The sequence below is a fragment of the Haliotis cracherodii genome, unplaced genomic scaffold (assembly GCF_022045235.1).
Source record: "Haliotis cracherodii isolate W230 unplaced genomic scaffold, xgHalCrac1.p SCAF_19, whole genome shotgun sequence".
Taxonomy (NCBI): domain Eukaryota; kingdom Metazoa; phylum Mollusca; class Gastropoda; order Lepetellida; family Haliotidae; genus Haliotis; species Haliotis cracherodii.
The window spans coordinates 5,116,529-5,141,101 of record NW_027266274.1 but is presented as its reverse complement, the minus strand read 5'-3'; the positions used below and the strand labels follow the sequence as shown (position 1 = coordinate 5,141,101).

Here is a 24,573-nt window from a genome sequence, read left to right as displayed (position 1 = left end):
ATGTCTGTATGTTTATTGCTGTAATATTGCTAAAAGTGAGTGAGTGAGGTTTTACGCCGCTTTTAGCAATATTCCAGCAATATCACGGCGGGGGACACCAGAAATGAGCTTCACACTTGTCGGGAATCGAACCCGGGTCTTCGGCGTGACGAGCGAACGCTTTAACCACTAGGCTACCCGCCCGCCCCTATTGCTAAAAGCGGCGTAAAACCATACTTTCATTCCTGGAGATCACGTGCTGTTTCCATCACTGTTCATCGCCTTAAGAATATAGGACTATCGTTACCTGTACCAACTGTACCCATATCCTGCCACTATGGTGATGCAACAAATTAGAGAGCGACTTGTTTATCACAAAGAATGTGTTGTGCAGTTTATCGTTTCGAGCAGTCCGATATTCCTTTGTTCTTTTTCCAGATGGATTGTTTACATTTTATCCATTTTCACATATCCGTATTCTTTCTCCATTGCACTGCAGACGCTATTCTAGCTGTCTTGCTAAGGTTTTGTAACGCAATTATGTCTTGTAGTTTTAGACTTGAAAGCTGCTGTCCTTGGCTCCCTCCTCTCGAGCTCAATGACATTTTAAAGAGATTGCGTATGTGTTTTCGCCGCTTTTAGCAATATTCCGGCAATAACACGGCCGGAACACCAGAAATGTGATCCACATTGTACCCATGTGGGGAATCACACCCGGGCCTTAGGTGTGGAGAACGAACGCTTTAACCAGTAACCACTAGGCCCCCTTTCCGCCAGGATGATTTAACTGTGTGTGCAGGTGCTATTCTATTTTGCCAATTGCACACTGTTGCACAATTACAGTGAAACATTGTGTTTTAGGCATTACATGATGTCGTGGTACATCAACGGACATCTTGAGTGGGTTGAGCAAATTATTTCGCTGTGGCAAGTCAGCAAACGTACTTTATTAGGTGCATTTAATTATAAAGTAGTGTTCCAATACAGAGACATATTTGACAAAACATGTGATAACCTATCCAAAGTTTAATACGCATAGTGTAACTTCGATGTTGTGAAAAAATAGGTGTTGGAAATATGTACTTAAGGTTAGACTAACTTGCAATGATACTGAAAATGTGCCGGTTTGATGTCTGTTTAACGCCATATTGAGCAATATTCAAGCGATGAACCGACTGATTTTTTTAGGTCGACGGGTTTGGCGTTGGCAGAGTAATGATGTGGGAGGAAGTCTCCCATCGGTACAACAAACCCAGTGCAAGAGCAGGGCAACTTAACGGCCCAGTGCTGTTGTGATGCATTTCTTCAGCGTGATATTCCCATCACGAAAGATGTCAACATTATTTGTAACATCATAATGCCAGACCGCACAGAGCAGCTGCAACAGCATCACACATGATGTAAGACTTTCAGCCAAGTCACAGAGCCTGACCACCCGATCAGTTGGTTGCCTCTTACGACCAGAATAGTTTGCTGGGGACAAATTCTAACCCGAGTCTTTGGTGTATCATGTCTATAGTGGAAAATGTTGAAATGCAAATATTGCTGTACTATTCATTTTCAAAGTGCAAACAGGAAAAGAAGAAGAAAACGATGGTGTACAATAATAACATTTACTAACGCCATGCGTGGACAATATCAAAATAGGGACGGGCTTGCCGCCAACGTGATGCCGTCCCTGCATCACCTGCAAGGTGCGCATCCCTATGTTCAGCCGCCCACGTCCCCATCACAGGTCGTTCCTGTCCCCAACTCCGTAAGGTGTGGTGTCACACATATTCAGACAGTTCGTGGCAGTCTGCGGTCCACTCTGTTGGCCAATCAGCTGTTGATCTACGTCCGGTTTGGCCTGGTAGTGAACTCAGTTAAGAGTATTGGTAATGTTGGCCTCGTGTAATTATCTGAAATAAACGAATGTCATTTTCTTAACTATCACGAGCAAAACATCTGTCTTGGCGGCTTACCAACACTGCCGCAGCATCACCAACGCATCGGGGCAGCATCACACGCGCATCGGGGCAGCATCACACACGCATCGGGGCAGCATCACACACGCATCGGGGCAGCATCACACACGCATCGGGGCAGCATCACACACGCATCGGGGCAGCATCACACACACGCATCGGGGCAGCATCACACACACGCATCGGGGCAGCATCACACACACGCATCGGGGCAGTATCGCCCGTGGCTGTGATAACCCAGTAACCAGTGTAGGGGCTGTGATAACCAAATGATCAAGTATTCTAGCAGTACTGTCCCTAAACTAGTGTAGTCTGGTCACGGTCCAGTGACGCACCGCTCCCCCGCTTCAACTCCATTACCGTTTGGAAAAGTCCGGCGGTCGAGGTTGCACTGTGTCATTACATTCTTTGTTAGAGAATTAGTGATCAGACTACTTCATCCTCTTGTGATTTAATGTCATACTCCTACCAAGTATTGACTTGATGTATGTTATCTGTTTGCTGCCTTAGGTGCTGAACATTTTTCGAGACTGATTTGCGGACATTAAGAGAATTCTTTGTACTCAGATATTTCTCCATGTATTAATGATAATTTTTGCCTCCCCAATAATTGAACACATTGTTCTAAATCTTTAACAATACCGTTGGAAGGCTAATGTTCATCGTTTTATATTGATACTTCCATCTTCCGTATGGATATAGTGGTCAGTTTGCTGTTTGTGCTTTTCTCCATGCACACTTTGGCTGAGCACTCCAGATTATCTTATTCCCTGGCTGAGTAGGAGAGATTGTTTTCTCCGAGGTCCGCGCGCTGGTATATATAAACTGTCAGGTTCACCAGAAAGGCTCGTTAAACCATCATCCCCGGCTTTGTTAGATGTTTACGGGTCGGGACGGAACTGGGTTATCACGCGAAACTCAGGTTTCGTTTGTAAGTGATAACGGGGCACTTTTAATCTAGTACTGGTTGTATTGAGCTAAACTTATTAGCTTGGGTTTTCATACACCGTTTTGCTAGTAATCTGTGGACAACCGACCTTCCCGTGATTGTCTAGCTTTTGGGAAATTTTAGAATTTCCTTTTTCGGTCAATTTGATTGAATCTTTAGTCTTTTGGACTAGTTTGATATTCAGACGTTCTCGTGCATTTTATTGTCCAAGTATTTATTTTAGGGATAGGCCCTTTGTATTTCCCGCTATTTAACCCAGCCGAGGTTAATTCACTCATTTGAGTTAACTAACTCATGTGTGAATTGGTCGCAGCCGACTTAATTGGCTGTCAATGCATCTTGTCTATCTTGTCAGTGTTGCGTTAACTACTCTCAATTTATTACTTAATACAGTTGTTTAGCTGAGGAGCTTGTGTATTTGTTCGGATTTATTTATTAGCGATCATTGTCAGTATAGATTGGACTTTGATCTTTTATATGGTCCTTTGATACAAGTAGTTGTTGGTAATAAACCTGTGAACCTATTACCGCGTTTTCATTATGACTTTATTCTTGTGTAATGTCACCACTGATCATTGGAGTACCAACATCATGACATTAGGCCAGCAGCTGTAGTAGCACCATCATGACGTTAAGACGGCAGCTGTAGTAGCACCATCATGACGTTAAGACGGCAGCTGTAGTAGCAACATCATGACGTTAAGACGGCAGCTGTAGTAGCAACATCATGACGTTAAGACGGCAGCTGTAGTAGCACCATCATGACATTAAGACGGCAGCTGTAGTAGCACCATCATAACGTTAAGACGGCAGCTGTAGTAGCACCATCATGACGTTAAGACGGCAGCTGTAGTAGCACCATCATAACGTTAAAACGGCAGCTGTATTAGCACCATCATGACGTTAAGACGGCAGCTGTAGTAGCACCATCATGACGTTAAGACGGCAGCTGTATTAGCATCATCATGACGTTAAGACGGCAGCTGTATTAGCATCATCATGACGTTAAGACGGCAGCTGTAGTAGCACCATCATGACGTTAAGACGGCAGCTGTAGCAGCACCATGACATTAGGCCAGCAGCTGTAGTACCACCATCATGACATTAAGACTTCAGCTGTAGTACGAACCTACGAGACTTTCGTCAGATAACGTCTTTTCCTCGTAACAGGAACTCTGCAATTCAAGAATACACTGCAGTTAGTCAAGACTGAAATACACAATCTGACAATTGAAATAGGGAACATACGTTAAACGACAAGTGAAAATAATCTCATGATCATGGGGTCTCAAAAAAAGGTTACATTACAGCAAGGTTTTAACAGGCAGACAATCTGGTTGTCGGAGTCGTGCCCCGTTTCATGTCCATCTTCGGCCTTATCGGCAGGAACGGCTAATTCCGAAAACTGAAAACTCAAATTAAACATCAATGGAGGATGATTCGACGAATCGCGAAACATTTCGAAACATTTCGATACAAAACGATTACAAAACTCATGCGGACATGACAGTAAGGATGGGGTTGCTTGTATAAATACTCAAAAGACAAAAATAACCGATGTTCTTATTTATCATGCGGATAATGTTTAGAAACACAACAGTAACACAGCTTCTCTAAAGGTTACCATTGCACTGGTGTTTTATTAGGATGATTGGTTTGTTGGTTTACGCCGCACTCGGTAAAATTCCACCTATATGACGGCGGTCTGTAAATATTCGAGTCTGGACCAGACAATCTAAAGTACAGTGTGTACAGTGTATATTACAGTGTAATTCAAGACCCCCATCATTCCGAAACTCATACCCGAACTACCAGAAGAAAAGACCCGTGAAGATCTGGGGTAGAATAGGTCTTCAGCCATCCATGCTTGCAGTAAAAGGCGACTGTCCTTGTAAGGACTAACGGGATTGGGTGGTCAGGATCGCTGACTTGGTTGATGCATGTCATCGTATCCCAATTGCGTGGATCGATGCTCATGATATTAATCAACCTGGACCAGACTCCATTATTCACAGATCGCCGTCATATAGCTGGTATATTGCTGAGTGCGGCGTTAAACAACAAACAAACAAACCAGAAGAAAAGACAGTCATCCTATGAGACTCGTTATGTACACTACAAGCGATTAACGGCAGAAACTCGAACTCAGTCCAAAAAGTCAATAATATTCTATACGAATATAATGTCGGACCAAGGAAAACAGGTGCAGCTCTGTTGAATTTTGTTCAATTTCTTCAAATCCAAAATAAATTATATCAATACGAAACAAGAACTATTATCAATACAAAAACAAATTCTATCAATACGAAAACTCACGATAGAGGTTTACCCTACTCACACACTTGAGTCCCAAAGAGGGACAGGTCAGCCGAAATTGCTAAGGCAGAAGGCGATCTCTTAAACACTTAAAGCAACAACAATACCTACCCCGTCACAGGCTACTTGGTTGTCGCACGCAGTGAAAATGCACTTGAAGCTCATGACTTTCGAGCCAGGAAGTCGAAATGCACGGAACAGGGGGCTCCTTATCATTGTCCCGTTGATGTGAAAGCCGACATGCTTTTTGAAAATATCACCATCCCCGCATCTGAAATAATCGTTTGACAATATTTATTGTACGACATACACAGCAATACGGGAGTCAGCGAGACGTACGTCAAAACATTTTCGCGATTTCAGAACGGAGACTGCTACCGTAACGTGTGAACGTACTCTACGCTGTTGGCGTGCACCAATGCCTATTTATGTGGACGAGGCTCCAGTGCCTACCTGATGAGAATGAGAGGTGTAACCTACCTATCATCTACAACAGCTGTTACCGACACTCAGGATAGCCCGTAACGAAGGTTTTAAGGCTAGTGTTAGTGAGAGGCTAGTGGTAGCCAGAGGCTGTGTGTTGAGGGGAGGCTTCTCATATCCGTCTAAATAGGTTAGCCCGGATATTACATAATTAAGAAATTAAACTACCTGTTGTCAGGTAGCTGTCTTCAATCTTATCGCGCAATAATACGGTCTCACCTAGCCTATGACAACTGAGACAAGCATGTAATAGTGGGGAGGTACTCTGCCGGTACTCCACACGGGGAGGCAGTCATGTAATACTGGAGAGGTACTCTGCCGGGACTCTACACGGGGAGGCAGTCATGTAATACTGGAGAGGTACTCTGCCGGGACTCCACACGGGGAGGCAGTCATGTAATACTGGGGAGGTACTCTGCCGGTACTCCACACGGGGAGGCAGTCATGTAATACTGGAGAGGTACTCTGCCGGGACTCTACACGGGGAGGCAGTCATGTCATACTGGAGAGGTACTCTGCCGGGACTCCACATGGGGAGGCAGTCATGTAATACTGGAGAGGTACTCTGCCGGGATTCCACACGGGGAGGCAGTCATGTGATACTGGGGAGATACTGGGGAGATACTGGGGAGATACTCTGCCGGTACTCCACACGGGGAGGCAGTCATGTAATACTGGAGAGGTACTCTGCCGGGACTCTACACGGGGAGGCAGTCATGTAATACTGGAGATGTACTCTGCCGGGACTCCAAACGGGGAGGCAGTCATGTGATACTGGGGAGATACTGGGGAGGTACTCTGCCGGTACTCCACACGGGGAGGCAGTCATGTAATAGTGGGGAGGTACTCTGCCGGTACTCCACACGGGGAGGCAGTCATGTCATACTTGGGAGGTACTCTGCCGGTACTCCACACGGGGAGGCAGTCATGTAATACTGGGGAGGTACTCTGCCGGTACTCCACATGGGGAGGGGTAATCATTTGATCCAGGGGAGGGTATTCTTCTGAGACTCCACACGGGGAGGCAATCGTGTAATACTGGGGAGGTATTCTGTCGGTACTCCACACGGGGAGGCAGTCATGCAGGACTTACGAAAGAAAGTGACTTACCCTCCCAGAAGAACGTGGAAAGTGTTATTCCCATTAGTTGCCCAGCAGCTCACAGGCCGCACGTACACGTCGCCTGAAATCACATTATGTAAGATACCACACAGGTAGGTTTTGTATACCTTTTTTACATACATATATGTACAGTTTATTTTGCACCATCTTCTGTATCTGCAGGGCTTGCATTTGGGTGAACTTTCACTAACCCCAGGACCCATTCTCGTGGTTCTCGCGAAATGAAATACCCCACTCTTGATAATCATAATCTGAAAGGCAAAGGAAAGTATACCAAGTTTGTTTTTGTATTATTGAAAATTAAAAGAACTGTTAAATTTGCGTATAACTGTTTCAACACTCATCCCGAAGCAGCTTGTAAAAAGTAATCTGTGGCTGGGTAAAATATATTTGTTAAATGAAAACTGGGGTAAGAAATGAATTTACAAATACATGCCTCCCATGTTTGAGATGTAAATTTGTGCCAAAAATGCAAATTTATTAATTTTTCAAAGAAATGATGTCCCAAAGCACCCATCAGCAATTACTGTGTACCAGCGAAAAAAAGCAGTACAGTTCTGGTTTGGGGTAGAACATCGCTAACTCATTTTCAATTAAAAAATCAAACATGATGAAAATCAACTGAGGTATGGTGTCATTTGGTCCTCAGTTTAATTTCACGGAATTATGTAAACGATACGACCATCTTTTCCAGACAAGGGCGTTAACTGACTATAAAAGTCCAGTTTCCACCCTTGAGTCCATGCATAGCCCAATCAAAATCGCGTAACGAACATGGATTTCACAGTGCAGATTTCCGTCGACTGCAGGATTTGCAAAGCATGTGTGCCGCCATCTAGATGTCGACATATGTTTCAAATTTTGTCATGTTTTTAATCCAGGTGCTCAAGTGATTTGATGCACTCCAAGAGATCTTGACTATAGGCCTGATAGTCTTGACTTAGCGCCGCCATTTTGTTTGATTGGTCGATAGAAGGGACATAACTCGTGGCGCTACGATCGAGCCACGCAAATCAAGCAGAGTTCAGCAAGTGCGGAAACTGAACTTTTATGCGATATAACAAGCCTACCTTCCGCGTGATATCAAAGCACCAGTAAACACTATCTCATTTCTGAAATGTCAGTCGCTATTTATAACCAACGAATCGAGACACCGCCTGGTTCCAACGAGAGGAAACCCCGCGAGTTCTCAGATATGAACATTCAGGCAACATGATAACCGTGAAGATCCGGGTTAAAATAGGTCTACAGTAACCCATGCTTGCCGTTAGAGGCGACTATGCTTGCCGTTAGAGGCGACTATGCTTGCCGTTAGAGGCGACTATGCTTGCCGTTAGAGGCGACTATGCTTGCCGTAAGAGGCGACTAACGGGATCGGCAGGTCAGACTCGCTGACTAGATTGATGCATGTCATCGTATCCAAATTGCGCAGATCGATGGTCATGAAGTTAATCACTGGATTGTCTGGTCCAGACTCGATGACTTCCAGACCACCGCCAAATAACTGGAATATTGCAAGTGCAACAAACAAACAAACAATATACAAACAAAACAACACACGAGTATGGTTATACGCCGCTTTTAGCAATATTCAAGCAATGTCACGACAGGGAACTCCAGAAACGGACAGATCACATTGTACTGCAAAATAACGTGAGCCCTACCGTGACTTAAATGCGAGTTATACGCGATAAAGATATAAATATACATAAATTTATCTATCTACATCAGTTTCATTACCAGATTAGAATAGTCACTATATATAACTATCCCACAAAGCGGACGTATACATATATTCACATGGAATGAAGGAACATAGTATACAAACTGTATGAAAGAATACAGTCATGCATAGCGCATTAAAACATCACTGTGCAGTGTTAATACATACCCTTGACCGTGGCCTGTATTCGTAAGCGTGTCCCTAAGAGGATCGTGTCCCTCACAGGTCGACCAAGCGGGCCCACTAGAGTCATGCTGACATCAGATCTCATCGCCGACCCCTTGTTGTGGATAATCTCATCGTAGATTTGGGAGCTAGGATAAAACAGGAAGAGCAGAGCGGATGACTTGTACAGCAGCCTTTGACGTAGAACATTTGAATGGGTTATGCTTCAGTTCGCCCACTTCCACTTATTTAAATGGTTTATGAGTATTGTTTTAAGCCCCTTTTAGCAATATTCCAGCAATATCACGGAAATGGTCTTCACACATTGTACCCATGTGGGGAATGGAACCCGGAGCTTTGGTCTGACGAGCGAACACTTTAACCACTAGGCTACACCACCGCCCCTTATAGTGTTGAATAGGACAAACAGTGGTTGATAGCATGATTGACCCTGGGCCGTGGTGGGGGTGATAGCATGATTGACCCTCGGCCATGGTGGGGGTGATAGCATGATTGACCCTCGGCCGTGGTGGGGGTGATAGCATGATTGACCCTGGGCCGTGGTGGGGGTGATAGCATGATTGACCCTGAGCCGTGGTGGGGGTGATAGCATGATTGACCCTCGGCCATGGTGGGGGTGATAGCATGATTGACCCTCGGCCGTGGTGGGGGTGATAGCATGATTGACCCTGGGCCGTGGTGGGGGTGATAGCATGATTGACCCTGAGCCGTGGTGGGGGTGATAGCATGATTGACCCTGGGCCGTGGTGGGGGTGATAGCATGATTGACCCTCGGCCGTGGTGGGGGTGATAGCATGATTGACCCTCGGCCGTGGTGGGGTGATAGCATGATTGACCCTGGGCCGTGGTGGGGGTGATAGCATGATTGACCCTGAGCCGTGGTGGGGGTGATAACACACTCCATCAGTTGGGGTCAGCCAACATGCACATCGCAGTAAAGCGATCTTCGTTTTCAATCGAAATCTCAATATAGAGTCAAAATATATCTTGAGGCATAAATCATGTTATGCATTGGCTACAATACTCTCCTTGTTGGTTGGTTTGTTGTTCAACGCCGTACTCAGCAATATTACAGTTATATGACGGCGGTCTGTAAATAATCGAGTCTGGACCAGACAATCCAGTGATTAATATCATGAGCATCGATCCACGCAATATGGTATCGATGACATGCATCAACAAAGTCAGCGAGCCTGACCAACCGATCCCGTTAGTCGCCTCTTACGACAAGCAGAATTGCCTTTTACGGAAAGTATGGGTTGGTGAAGACCTATTCTACCCGGGATCTTCACGGGTCATATGCTCCTGAAAGTAATCCAACACGGTGGTTAAACTGTTTGGTTCGTGTTAAAACATGAGGCCGATTTGTACTGGTTGTAAACAAGAACAAAGTTTCAGTGAATTATGCCACTCAAAAAAAGTTAAGGTCACCCAATTCTTTCATATTACTATAGTTAATCTGGCATACCATGATCCTTGAATTGTTTTAGTAGTATATGTAAACGACAGTCAATTTCCCTCATATCAAAACATCACCAGTAAACACTCTTTTCTGAAAAGTATGTATTCAAACTGGACATGAAAGTCATCTGTAAGATTGGGGACCTTTTGACATTCTGCGGGGTTCTAAGATGAGGAATAGGCACTAGATATCTTTTTCAGCTCAGTTAAAAACCGGATTTTTGTTCTTTGAAAACGGAGCCAAAATATATTTTCAAGCATTCTCTGGGACGATTAATATTTCCGATAAATCCCAGCGGAACTACCCACCCCATCCCAAGAATATCACATTATCGGACCCTTGGTTTCGATACACAACCAACAGCTGATGACGTACCTGCTGTCAATTTCAATAGCCTGACTGGTGTTGTGCGCTTTGTCGCCATAGCTACACGTGACAGTGTAATACTTCCCAGTGCCTTTTAAATAGATACCCTTCACCCTCGTCTTCCAGGAGACCCTGACCCTGACCCTGTAAACCGGCGACTCCTTCATTTCCTGTAATAATGAGTGAATGTTGTTTTACGATTCAGACAACAGCATTACAGTCTTATCCTGTCCAGGACAAGACCATTTCTTGACTAACTTTCTGGGGTTTGGGGGTTTTCTTTGGGGATTGCTTTTTTTTTTCTTTTTCTTTTTTTTTTTTTTTTTTGGGGGGGGGGGGGGGGGGCGTGGCGTCAACGTCACAAGCAGCATGATTCCACCTTCAAAACGGGGCACAATGGCAAGTCAGATCATCTGTTTTACGCCGCACTCCAATATTCCAGCTATATGATGGCGATCTGTATATAATCGAATCTGGACCAGACAATCCAGTGATTGACATCGTGAGCATCGATCTACGCAGTTGGGATACGATGACATGTACCAACCATGTCAGCGAGCATGACCACCTGATCCCGTCTGTCGCCGCTCACGACAACCACAGTCACCTTGTACAGCAAGCATGGGTTGCTGAAGAACAGTTCCATCTGGGATCCAAGTCGAAATGATAATTCCATGTCGAAGTTAGTCGACTCTTTAGTCTAACTTTACGAAGTCCTATTTGGACCAATGAATGCGGCGTTTAGTGAAATCCCATGGCAATCTGCAAGAAATCGGCAACCGTTTCTACTTGTTTAAGTATAGTGCCCAGTGCGGCAAACAAACTACAACCTTCTTAGGTAGACATGAGCGAAGTGAAGCACAACACGACCAACGTGTCAATATTTCTACCCAAAACAACGTAATTGTATAAATAGACGTGAAAGATTTACCTCAAAAACACACGGAGTCGATGTATTGTTCTCGAAGGTTGCTTTCTGGATGTACGTCACTCCGTCTGTCGTGATGGGTCTGGCAACAACGCCGTTCTTGCAGAAGACCTCGACAACGACTGGGAAGTCGGAGAGGACGCTGATGGTAGAAAGGCCAGTTCTCCCTACGCTGCATTCCGACTTAACTAAAGATGAAGATGGCTTAAATACTTCCACATACACTTATGGAGCAGCTTTAGAAATATTATTTTACAATTTTTTCGAGTTGTGTGGCTTAATATAAGCATTTGGTATTATTTCAAAATAGCTTTAAAACGTTTACAACAGTAACGTAAAATCGAAAGCAATTTCCACTGATTATGATATATTGTGCATTTTCAAGTCAGCGAGCCTGACCACCCGATCCAGTTAATCACCTCTTACGACAAGCATAGTCACCTCTTACTGCAAAGAAAATGGGTATGGGTTGAAGACCTATTTTCTACTGGGACCTTCACTGGTCTCATGAACTGTGGATGAGGTAACCAAAAATGGCTGCACGATGGTTGTATCCCTAGGAAATCTCGCTTGAAACGTGGAGGATAACGCGCCATCATTACTTCAGAAGATCCGGGGTAGAAAAATGTCTTCAGCAACCCATGCTTGCCGTAGAAGACGACTCTGCTTGTGGCAAGAGACGACTAACGGGATCCATTGGTCAGGCTCGCTGTTCCAAGTCGAGTTCAGCAATATCAACATTACAGGGGACAGAAGTAGTGGGCTTTACACAGATCCCATGTGGGGAATCAAACCTTGGCTTTCGGCGTGACGAGCGAACGCTTGGACCACCTGGCTATCCCACCTTTTCAGGATTAATTTGTGCCGATTCAAACAAATGACCATGGTTACAGTCAACATGCCGCGGACTACCAGTAATATCACTCGGGGCATCAGGGTATTCCAGTTTGCTCGTCACACCAGAATCCCGCGTCAGGCGACCAAGTAGTACGGATTCGACAACTGGTGCCCAAGTGACCAACCATTTGATTCTCTGGGGAGGGATTCTTTCAGCTACAGCATACACCCAGATAGTTTTTTATTTATTTAAAACTATGACCCTATTCTTTAAAAGAAAACCATCTACAAAGTAATTTCTTTGGCCGGCAATGTTTTTGTCAAGAGACTGAAGCATTATTTTTTTTCAAGAATTTTCGGGGACAATGTTTTCTGTCAATAAACTCCCAGGTAAAGTAGTAAACATCACGCCGACTGACCCAAAAGCTATATGTCCCCCAAATAGAAAAATACTGCAATCCACAAATGTTAACTTTATTCCGATATATCCCGCGGATAGGTCAGCACAACAAAAATGTGCCCAATTAAAGAACATGACTCTGAAGTGCGAAAACATGACTTATTAAAGAAGTAGGAGGTAGGGATTGGGTGTTCAGTTAGCGGCTGCGACGACAGACTAGTATTACTTGAGACCTACCACTGTACTGATGTTTCACGACATGACAGATGAATAGGGCTGTCATTTACATAGGATTCCTGTAGCTAAAGAGTACCAACGTTTAAGCGATGTGTGCATCTTTCCAAGGCAAAGGAGTTAACGGACTGTAAAAAGTCCAGTTTCCACCCTTGCCGAACTAGGCTGGCGATTTATGTCCCTTCCATACCCCCCAAATGACCCCATGCCACTTTTCTAGCCAGTTAACTCCCTTGTCTCGGGAAGAAGCTATGTGTGAAACCCATTCTTGGTGTCCCGCGTGACATATAATGATGGATACCTGCTGAAAGCCACAACCCTACACACAATACCCTACACACAATACCCTACACACAATACCCTACACACAATCCATCCGCTCACAATCTCTCAATGCACCAACACCCAATGCAACAGCTCACCACGCAACAGCCTACAATAGCCCAATCGTATGGCTTCCGAAACTGACTGGCAGACCTTACCTTTAACAACCCTGTGTGGTTGTTTCGCTTGCGGTTTGACACTCTGGAAAGAAATTGAAGTCAGAATACATCATTACATTTCTAAGCATTTGGTGTTAAATATTCTTAAATACTAGTACTATAGCTAGTAGTATACGTTAAGGTGAATACTCAAACAGATATAGCAATACCCACTGTCTTTGTGGACAAGACAAAACAGCAATCCTTTAGAAGATGAAAAATCAAATTCATTGTATGCTTGCGGTATTATGATCAACGTCATCAAAGAATTTGTAAGAAAAAGCATAAGGTATTGGGAACGAGTCTTTGAAACACTTAGCATAATGTGTACATGGGCAATCACAATGGGCTGATGGGGTTTCCTCATGATCGATGTACGGAGCCTCGCTGCTGTTTGGTGAGGTAAGGTGAAATTGGGTTTAACGTCGCGTCCAAGATTATTGCACTTATATAGCGAGGTGCATGCACGTATTCGCGTGCATGCGTGCAAGCGTGCAAGCGTGCGTGCGTACACTAGTCCGGACTGATGCCGATTGATAGTGCTAGCTCACCTAGATACCATGCCGCAGTTTAACATGAATACCCCACTCAGACACAGTATACCGACTCCGAGCCGACCAGTCCTTGTTTTAGCCCCTTAATGCCGAGCGCCACACAGGGTAACAATAAGTACCATCTTTTAACGTTTTTTGGTAAGACGCGGCTGGGGATCGAACCCCGGACCTTCGTCTTTCCGGCTCGACGCTCTACCACTAGACCACAGAGGCGATCCCCTGCTGTTTGGAGATTCGTGAGTTCTATTTTCGATCTGAGTTCTAAGACGTCACATGTTTCAATACGCTTTTCTCCCCGCAGAATTTAGTATTTTTAGCCACAGATTTGTTTTGTAATTTCAATACGTAATTTTGATCATTTTACTTCAGAATTCACCTGGGGCTGAAAGTGAAATGTTTTAGTACGAAATATTTTAGAAAAGCTTGAAAATCAAATTGGTGTAATGATTTATGAAATGTCAACATGGTTTAAATGTCAGTGTTAATTGAATGTTGAATTGGCAACGTTGTTTCAAGTTTCTCCCACCACAACCTACACCCACACCCACACCACACAATCAAGCACGATGGGTTGCAATTAATATCAGTGGGTTGTAAGGATGTCCAGTGGTTTAAGCGTCCATTGAGGATTGCCATGGCCGGGGTTCGATTCCCATTATTTGTGAAACCCATTTCTAGTATAATTCTAAACGTGGCGTAAAACCGTGTGCACTCACCGTCTGACCAGAAGCCAATGCAAGCAAAATGGAGATCAGGACAATCTGAAAGAAATATCACTCTTGTAACATACGTGTCGTTTAGAGCCGCACTCCGCAATATTCCATCAAAATGACGGAGGTCTGTAAATAATCAAATCTGGACCAGACAATCCAGTGATTGACACGGCCATCGAACCATGCAATTAGGAAACGATGACATGCATCAACCAAATCAGCGAGCCTGACCACCAAACCCCGTTAATCGAAAATTACCTCTTACGACAAGCATGGGTTGCTGAAGACAAATTCTAACCCGGAATCTCCAGTGGACATTATTTCGTAAAGCCAAAATCACAATCAGACCCTTGCTCTGGCCGATTCTCTCCAATGATGGTGCTTAGGAATCGAACAAAACGCATCAAAATAGAAAAATAATCATCAATAATGTCACGATTGTTCGACTACCTAAACAAATCCAAATACCACCCATCCACATTTCATGGAAGTTGGAACATTAAGATTAAGACAAAATAACAGTTTATAACTGCCTAAATCTGTGAAAGATATGAACTGACTCCGTTTTTACTATCCGACAGCCCCTGTTCGCCAATGGTGTACCACCCATCCACATTTCATGGAAGTTGGAACATTAAGATTAAGACAAAATAACAGTTTATAACTGCCTAAATCTGTGAAAGATATGAACCGACTCGTTTTTACTATCCGACAGCCCCTGTTCGCCAATGGTGTACCACCCATCCACATTTCATGGAAGTTGGAACATTAAGATTAAGACAAAATAACAGTTTATAACTGCCTAAATCTGTGAAAGATATGAACTGACTCGTTTTTACTATCCGACAGCCCCTGTTCGCCAATGCATAGATACGATTTAGGCATTCATAACGCTGTACTAAAGACGAATGTACGCCGATTTGGATTTATCCCGAAGTACTTTTAACGAACGACCCGTGAAGATCCGGGTAAAGAATAGATAGCTCTTCAGCAACCCATGCTTGCCTTAAGAGGCGACTATGCTTGTAAGAGACGACTAACGGGATCGGGCGGTCAGGCTCGTTGACTTGGTTGAGGCATGTCATCGTATACCAATTGCTTGAATCGATGCTCATGATGTCAATCACTGGAACGTCTGGAACAGACTCGATTATTCACAGACTGCCGTCATATAGCTAATATATTGGCGGCGTTAAACAACAAACAAACAAACGAACACAACTTTTAACGAAAAGTATGTGTTTAAAAACAAATATCAAATACAACACAAGCAGCTCCCAAAGATGAATGTAAAAAACAAACAAACAATCGTGGGTTAGCCTGCTCCCTGAATCTGTCCAGGAACTTAGATACAAGGAAATACGGCATAAGTTAACAAATATTTTAACTTCAGTGTCCATCGTTCAGATGCTCAGAAGTTATGTGCTTATCTGCGGAAGTAGGAATTGTGCAGGCATCCTATTTTCTGGTTCGTGTGTCTGATTCCAGCTTACCATACAAGCGACCCCCGACTTCCCGCCACCTCCAGCCATCATCGTGACCGGACAAACACTGACTCACATCACGTGACCTCATGGTGCACGTGCACAGGACGTGCATGTTTTGGTTGAGTTTGAACGAATGTTCGCGGTTTGTGTACACTGAGGTAGCCACTAAAAATATGATTTTGCATCTTACAATGAATTAATGTTCACTTTATATCTGAAGACGTATTTCCAAACATCTCTGGCAACGACCTCTTCCTTGTTAGGCAGTGTCCCTTTTCCCGTCCTCCACATTGTTGTCATGTTCCCTGTCCTTCACCTCAATTATCTTGTTCCCCGTCCTTCACCTTATCTTGTTCTCTGTCCTTCACGTGATCCTGTTCCCCGTTCTTCACCTTATATTGTTCCCTGCCCTTCACCTTGTTCTGTACCCTGTTCTTCACCTTGTCCTGTTCCCCGTCCTTCACCTAACTTGTTCCCTGTCATTAACCTTATGTTGTTCCCCGTCCTTCACCTTTCTGTTCTGTTCCCTGTCCTCCACCTTGTCTTCTTCCCTGTCCTTCACCTTATCCTGTTCCCTGTCCTTCACCTTATCTTGTTCCCTGTCCTTCACCTTATCCTGTTCCCTGTCCTTCACCTTATCCTGTTCCCTGTCTTTCACCTTATCTTGTACCCTGTCCTTCACCTAACTTGTTCCCTGTCATTAACCTTATCTTGTACCCTGTCCTTCACCTAACTTGTTCCCTGTCCTTCACCTTATCCTATACCCTGTCCTTCACCTTATCCTGTTCCCTGTCCTTCACCTTATCTTGTACCCTGTCCTTCACCTTATCCTATACCCTGTCCTTCACCTTATCCTGTTCCCTGTCCTTCACCTTATCCTATACCCTGTCTTTCACCTTATCTTGTACCCTGTCCTTCACCTTATCCTATACCCTGTCCTTCACCTTATCCTATACCCTGTCCTTCACCTTATCCTATACCCTGTCCTTCACCTTATCCTATACCCTGTCCTTCACCTTATCCTATACCCTGTCCTTCACCTTATCCTATACCCTGTCCTTCACCTTATCCTGTTCCCCGTCCTTCACCTAACTTGTTCCCTGTCATTAACCTTATGTTGTTCCCCGTCCTTCACCTTTCTGTTCTGTTCCCTGTCCTCCACCTTGTCTTCTTCCCTGTCCCACACCTTATCCTATACCCTGTCCTTCACCTTATCCTGTTCCCTGTCTTTCACCTTATCTTGTACCCTGTCCTTCACCTTATCTTGTACCCTGTCCTTCACCTTATCCTATACCCTGTCCTTCACCTTATCTTGTACCCTGTCCTTCACCTTATCCTGTTCCCTGTCTTTCACCTTATCTTGTACCCTGTCCTTCACCTTATCCTATACCCTGTCTTTCACCTTATCTTGTACCCTGTCTTTCACCTTATCCTATACCCTGTCCTTCACCTTATCCTATACCCTGTCCTTCACCTTATCCTATACCCTGTCCTTCACCTTATCCTATACCCTGTCCTTCACCTTATCTTGTACCCTGTCCTTCACCTTATCCTATACCCTGTCCTTCACCTTATCCTGTTCCCTGTCTTTCACCTTATCTTGTTCCCTGTCCTTCACCTTATCCTGTTCCCTGTCCTTCACCTTATCCTGTTCCCTGTCCTTCACCTTATCCTGTTCCCTGTCCTTCACCTTATCCTATACCCTGTCCTTCACCTTATCCTGTTCCCTGTCCTTTACCTTATCTTGTTCCCCGTCCTTCACCTTATCCTGTTCCCTGTCCTTCACCTTATCCTGTTCCCTGTCTTTCACCTTATCTTGTTCCCCGTCCTTCACCTTATCTTATTCCCCGTCCTTCACCTTATCCTGTTCCCTGTCCTTCACCTTATCCTGTTCCCTGTCCATCATTGCTGATCTGTTCCCTGTCCTTCACTTTGTCTTCTTCCCTGTCCCACACCTTATCCTGTTCCCTGTCCTTCACCTTATCCTGTTCCCTGTCCTTCACCTTATCCTCTTCCCTGTCCTTCACCTAAGTTCTTTCATGTCCTTCACCTTATCTTGTACCCTGTCCTTCACCTTATCCTGTTCCCTGTCCTTCACCTTATCTTGTACCCTGTCCTTCACCTTATCCTGTTCCCTGTCCTCCACCTTATCCTGTTCCCTGTCCTTCACCTTATCCTGTTCCCTGTCCTTCACCTTATCCTGTTCCCTGTCCTTCACCTTATCCTGTTCCCTGTCCTTCACCTTATCCTGTTCCCTGTCCTTCACCTTATCCTGTTCCCTGTCTTTCACCTTATCCTGTTCCCTGTCCTTCACCTTATCCTGTTCCCTGTCCTTCACCTTATCCTGTTCCCTGTCTTTCACCTTATCCTGTTCCCTGTCCTTCACCTTATCTTGTACCCTGTCTTTCACCTTATCCTGTTCCCTGTCCTTCACCTTATCCTGTTCCCTGTCCTTCACCTTATCCTGTTCCCTGTCCTTCACCTTATCCTGTTCCCTGTCCTTCACCTTATCCTGTTCCCTGTCCTTCACCTTATCCTGTTCCCTGTCCTTCACCTTATCCTGTTCCCTGTCCCACACCTTATCCTGTTCCCTGTCTTTCACCTTATCCTGTTCCCTGTCCTTCACCTTATCCTGTTCCCTGTCCTTCACCTTATCCTGTTCCCTGTCCTTCACCTTATCCTGTTCCCTGTCTTTCACCTTATCCTGTTCCCTGTCCTTCACCTTATCCTGTTCCCTGTCCATCATTGCTGATCTGTTCCCTGTCCTTCACCTAAGTTCTTTCATGTCCTTCACCTTATCCTGTTCCCCGTCCTTCACCTTATCCTATACCCTGTCCTTCACCTTATCCTGTTCCCTGTCTTTCACCTTATCCTGTTCCCTGTCTTTCACCTTATCCTGTTCCCTGTCCTTCACCTTATCCTGTTCCCTGTCTTTCACCTTATCCTGTTCCCTGTCCTTCACCTTATCCTGTTCCCTGTCTTTCACCTTATCCTGTTCCCTGTCCTTCACCTTATCCTGTTCCCTGTCCATCATTGCTGATCTGTTCCCTGTCCTTCACCTAAGTTATTTCATGTCCTTCACCTTATCCTGTTCCCCGTCCTTCACCTTATCCTATACCCTGTCCTTCACCTTATCCTGTTCCCTGTCTTTCACCTTATCCTGTTCCCTGTCCATCATTGCTGATCTGTTCCCTGTCCTTCACTTTGTCTTCTTCCCTGTCCTTCACCTTATCCTGTTCCCTGTCCTTCACCTTATCCTGTTCCCTGTCCCACACCTTATCCTGTTCCCTGTCTTTCACCTTATCCTGTTCCCTGTCCTTCACGTTATCCTGTTCCCTGTCCTTCACCTTATCCTATACCCTGTCCTTCACCTTATCCTGTTCCCTGTCCTTCACGTTATCCTGTTCCCTGTCCTTCACCTTATCCTATACCCTGTCCTTCACCTTATCCTGTTCCCTGTCCTTCACCTTATCCTATACCCTGTCCTTCACCTTATCCTGTTCCCTGTCTTTCACCTTATCCTGTTCCCTGTCTTTCACCTTATCCTGTTCCCTGTCCTTCACCTTATCCTATACCCTGTCCTTCACCTTATCCTGTTCCCTGTCCTTCACCTTATCCTGTTCCCTGTCTTTCACCTTATCCTGTTCCCTGTCCTTCACCTTATCCTATACCCTGTCCTTCACCTTATCCTGTTCCCTGTCCTTCACGTTATCCTGTTCCCTGTCCTTCACGTTATCCTATACCCTGTCCTTCACCTTATCCTGTTCCCTGTCCTTCACGTTATCCTATACCCTGTCCTTCACCTTATCCTGTTCCCTGTCCTTCACCTTATCCTATACCCTGTCCTTCACCTTATCCTGTTCCCTGTCCTTCGCCTTATCCTGTTCCCTGTCCTTCACGTTATCCTATACCCTGTCCTTCACCTTATCCTATACCCTGTCCTTCACCTTATCCTGTTCCCTGTCCTTCACCTTATCCTATACCCTGTCCTTCACCTTATCCTGTTCCCTGTCTTTCACCTTATCCTGTTCCCTGTCCTTCACGTTATCCTATACCCTGTCCTTCACCTTATCCTATACCCTGTCCTTCACCTTATCCTGTTCCCTGTCCTTCACGTTATCCTATACCCTGTCCTTCACCTTATCCTGTTCCAAGTCCTTCACCTTATCCTATACCCTGTCCTTCACCTTATCCTATACCCTGTCCTTCACCTTATCCTATATCCTGTCCTTAACCTTATCCTCTTCCCTGTCCTTCACCTTGCTGTTCTGTTCCCTGTCCTCCACCTTGTCTTCTTCCCTGTCCCACACCTTATCCTATACCCTGTCCTTCACCTTATCCTGTTCCCTGTCCTTCACCTTATCCTCTTCCCTGTCCTTCACCTTATCCTCTTCCCTGTCCTTCTCCTAAGTTCTTCCATGTCCTTCACCTTAACTTGTACCCTGTCCTTCACCTTATCCTGTTCCCTGTCCTTCACCTTATATTGTTCGCTGTCCATCTCCTTATCCTGTTCTCTGTACTTCACCTTATGGTGTTCCCCGTCCTTCACCTTATCCTGTTCCCTGTCCTTCACCTTATCCTGTTCCCTGTCCTTCACCTTATATTGTTCGCTGTCCATCTCCTTATCCTGTTCTCTGTACTTCACCTTATGGTGTTCCCCGTCCTTCACCTTATCCTGTTCCCTGTCCTTCACCTTATCTTGCTCCCTGTCCTTCACCTTATCCTGTCCCCTGTCCTTCACCTCATCTTGAGTAGTCGTCCTATCCCCGCCCTCAACATCACTAGGACATAGCCCGGGCGGCTCGTTCCTACGACGTGACCACGGGGCACGGATGGCCCAGTCGTCTAAGGCGCCGCGATACGCTGTGCAGATTTTCTTCCCTTGGGTACGCCAGAAACCCGGCTCGCCCCGATTATGTTTCTAGGTTTGTCAGCACCATACCCGTGCTCGTGGGTTTCACCGAAGTGGTAAACGTCTGAGACCTCTTTCCTCCCACATTAAGCTGACACGCCGTGATAGAACTGGAAAACTGTTAAATGCGGCGTTAAACACTACTCACTCACTCACTCACTCGACGTCACTTCCACATATCTCGCTGTTACATTCTCAGTACACCATGGCCTAGATATATTATTCCTTCTATTTCACGGTGACATAAACTGTTGTCTCATTCCCTGTACACCACTAGGACATGACTGGCCGTCTCATTCCCTGTACACCACTAGGATATGACTGGCCGTCTCATTCCCTGTACACCACTAGGATATGACTGGCCGTCTCATTCCCTGTACACCACTAGGACATGACAGGCCGTCTCATTCCCTGTACACCACTAGGACATAAACTGTTGTCTCATTCCCTGTACACCACTAGGAGATGACTGGCCGTCTCATTCCCTGTACACCACTAGGATATGACTGGCCGTCTCATTCCCTGTACACCACTAGGACATGACAGGCCGTCTCATTCCCTGTACACCACTAGGACATGACAGGCCGTCTCATTCCCTGTACACCACTAGGACATGACAGGCCGTCTCATTCCCTGTACACCACTAGGACATGACTGGCCGTCTCATTCCCTGTACACCACTAGGACATGGCCTGGACGTCTCATTCCCTCTACATAAGTAGTACATGGCCTGGACGTCTCATTCCCTATATACTAGGACATGGCCTGGACGCGTCATTCCCTCTACATAAGTAGGACATGGTCTGGACGTCTCATTTTCTCTACACAACCAGGACATGGTCTGGTTGTCTCATTCCCTCTTCATAACTTGGACATGGCCTGGACGTATCATTTCCTGTACATAACTAGGACGTGGCCTAGACGTCCCATTCTCTCTACATATGTAGGACATGGCCTGGACCTCTCATTCCCTCTTCATAATTAGGACATGGCCTGGACGTCTCATTCTCTCTACATATCTAGGACATGGCCTGGACGTCTCATTCCCTCTACATAACAAGGACATGGCCTGGACGTCTCATTCCCTCTACATAACAAGGACATGGCCTGGACGTCTCATTCCCTCTAAATAACAAGGGCATGGCCTGGACGTCTCATTCCCTCTATACCACTAGGACATGGCCTGGACGTCTCATTCCCTCCACACCACTAAGACATGGCCTGGACGTCTCATTCCCTGTACATCACTAGGACATGGCCTGGACGTCTCATTCCCTGTACATCACTAGGACATGGCCTGGACGTCTCATTCCCTGTACATCACTAGGACATGGTCTGGACGTCTCATTCCCTCAACATAACAAGGACATGGCCTGGACGTCTCATTCCCTCTACATAACAAGGACATGGCCTGGACGTCTCATTCCCTCTAAATAACAAGGACATGGCCTGGACGTCTCATTCCCTCTACATAACAAGGACATGGCCTGGACGTCTCATTCCCTCTAAATAACAAGGACATGGCCTGGACGTCTCATTCCCTCTACATAACAAGGACATGGCCTGGACGTCTCATTCCCTCTATACCACTAGGACATGGCCTGGACGTCTCATTCCCTCTACATAACAAGGACATGGCCTGGACGTCTCATTCCCTCTACATAACAAGGACATGGCCTGGACTTCTCATTCCCTCTAAATAACAAGGGCATGGCCTGGACGTCTCATTCCCTCTATACCACTAGGACATGGCCTGGACGTCTCATTCCCTCCACACCACTAAGACATGGCCTGGACGTCTCATTCCCTGTACATCACTAGGACATGGCCTGGACGTCTCATTCCCTCAACACAACAAGGACATGGCCTGGACGTTTCATTCCCTCTAAATAACAAGGACATGGCCTGGACGTCTCATTCCCTGTACATCAGTAGGACATGGTCTGGACGTCTCATTCCCTCTACATAACAAGGACATGGCCTGGACGTCTCATTCCCTCTAAATAACAAGGACATGGCCTGGACGTCTCATTCCCTGTACATAACAAGGACATGGCCTGGACGTCTCATTCCCTCTACATAACAAGGACATGGCCTGGACGTCTCATTCCCTCTATATAACAAGGGCATGGCCTGGACGTCTCATTCCCTCTACATAACAAGGACATGGCCTGGACGTCTCATTCCCTCTACATAACAAGGACATGGCCTGGATGTCTCATTCCCTCTAAATAACAAGGACATGGCCTGGACGTCTCATTCCCTCTACATAACTAGGACATGGCCTGGACGTCTCATTCCCTCTATACCACTAGGACATGGCCTGGACGTCTCATTCCCTCTACATAACAAGGACATGGCCTGGACGTCTCATTCTCTCTAATAATTAAGTTCTCTCCATCTATCATTCAAATACAGACGAATTCATCAATGTCACATAACGAAAAAAATAAATTCGAAATGCGAACCCAACATTAACCAGCATAGATCCACAGTTTCATGGGTGTCCTAAACATTGTACAGATCAATCTATATGACTTTGTCCTCCCTCTTCCTACAGCGGCGGGTCGGTCGGGTAGCCTAGTGGTTAAAGCGTTCGCTCGTCACGCCGAAGACCCGGGTTCGATTCTCGACATGGGTACAATGTGTGAAGCCGATTTCTGGTGTCCTCCGCCGTGATATTGCTGGAATATTGCTAAAAGCGGCGTAAAACCCTAATCACCCACTCTCACTCCAACTGCGGCGTTTTACCCTGAAGTACCCACTCATTCGCTCGCCTACGCTAGACTCTACGGTAACGTACTGTAAAACAACACAGCCTATGAAGTTATGGTTTAAAAGTTCACAAACTCTTTTGAAAATAGTGAATTTCCGGTTAATCCAAACTGGTTAAAGACCCTGACAATTGAAAGTGAAACATGTGATGCCTACATAGCATCGAAATGGAGCGTTTCTTTAAAGAGTAACGCCTTTTCCTATCACTGATATTAATGTCCTTCCTTGTTGTGTAGCCTCACTAGCGTGTCACAGTTTGGATGCACTATTGAGTCACTGACCACGTTGTTGGCTAGTTTGTCATCGGCGGTGATGAGGACGTGCCTAGGGAATTGTTTCACTGTTTAAAAGGAAATGAAGCATTGACTTTAGTCAGTAATGGGGCACGAATGGCGATGTAGTCTTTGCTGCCGCTGTTCAAATTGTGGAGAGTTACGTACCTTTAGGGTGCAGGGCAGGATCCGCTGGTCAGAGGTTCGGATACTTATTCGAACAGATCCTGTTTGGCAGGACCCTATCTTGCTGTGGGTTCAATAAGAAAATGCAAAAGGTCTACAACCTGCGTCACTCATTCCTAACCGGCTTATTACGCGTCGTTATATTACTGAATCTGTCTTCAAGAGGGCAACATCAGTCCCAGTTTCTCACGCTAGTCCTAACCTCCGACTAAAGATGCTAATCAGACAATATCATTTTTC

General features: G+C 45.5%; 3 protein-coding genes across 3 annotated transcripts; all 3 read right to left on the bottom strand.

Moving 5' to 3' along the window:
- Window positions 1–1,688: 1,688 nt before the first annotated feature.
- LOC139467042 (vitelline envelope sperm lysin receptor-like) lies at window positions 1,689–16,236 on the bottom strand. The gene is made up of 10 exons (XM_071248754.1): window positions 16,195–16,236; window positions 14,705–14,749; window positions 13,435–13,477; window positions 11,485–11,669; window positions 10,563–10,723; window positions 8,708–8,853; window positions 6,805–6,877; window positions 5,323–5,482; window positions 4,025–4,070; window positions 1,689–1,880 (listed from the first exon to the last, which is right to left on the bottom strand). The coding sequence occupies exons 1-10, from the start codon at window positions 16,234–16,236 to the stop codon at window positions 1,813–1,815; spliced, it is 969 nt and encodes a 322-aa protein (XP_071104855.1). The 3' UTR covers window positions 1,689–1,812.
- Window positions 16,237–16,648: 412 nt separating this feature from the next.
- LOC139466897 (S-antigen protein-like) lies at window positions 16,649–18,934 on the bottom strand. Its single transcript, XM_071248623.1, has 3 exons — window positions 18,527–18,934; window positions 17,891–18,022; window positions 16,649–16,870 (listed from the first exon to the last, which is right to left on the bottom strand). Exons 1-3 carry the CDS (start codon window positions 18,932–18,934, stop codon window positions 16,649–16,651), a joined length of 762 nt encoding a protein of 253 aa, XP_071104724.1.
- Window positions 18,935–19,343: 409 nt separating this feature from the next.
- Window positions 19,344–21,307, bottom strand: LOC139466896 (U1 small nuclear ribonucleoprotein 70 kDa-like). Its single transcript, XM_071248622.1, has 3 exons — window positions 21,303–21,307; window positions 20,571–20,969; window positions 19,344–19,524 (listed from the first exon to the last, which is right to left on the bottom strand). Exons 1-3 carry the CDS (start codon window positions 21,305–21,307, stop codon window positions 19,344–19,346), a joined length of 585 nt encoding a protein of 194 aa, XP_071104723.1.
- Window positions 21,308–24,573: the final 3,266 nt, after the last annotated feature.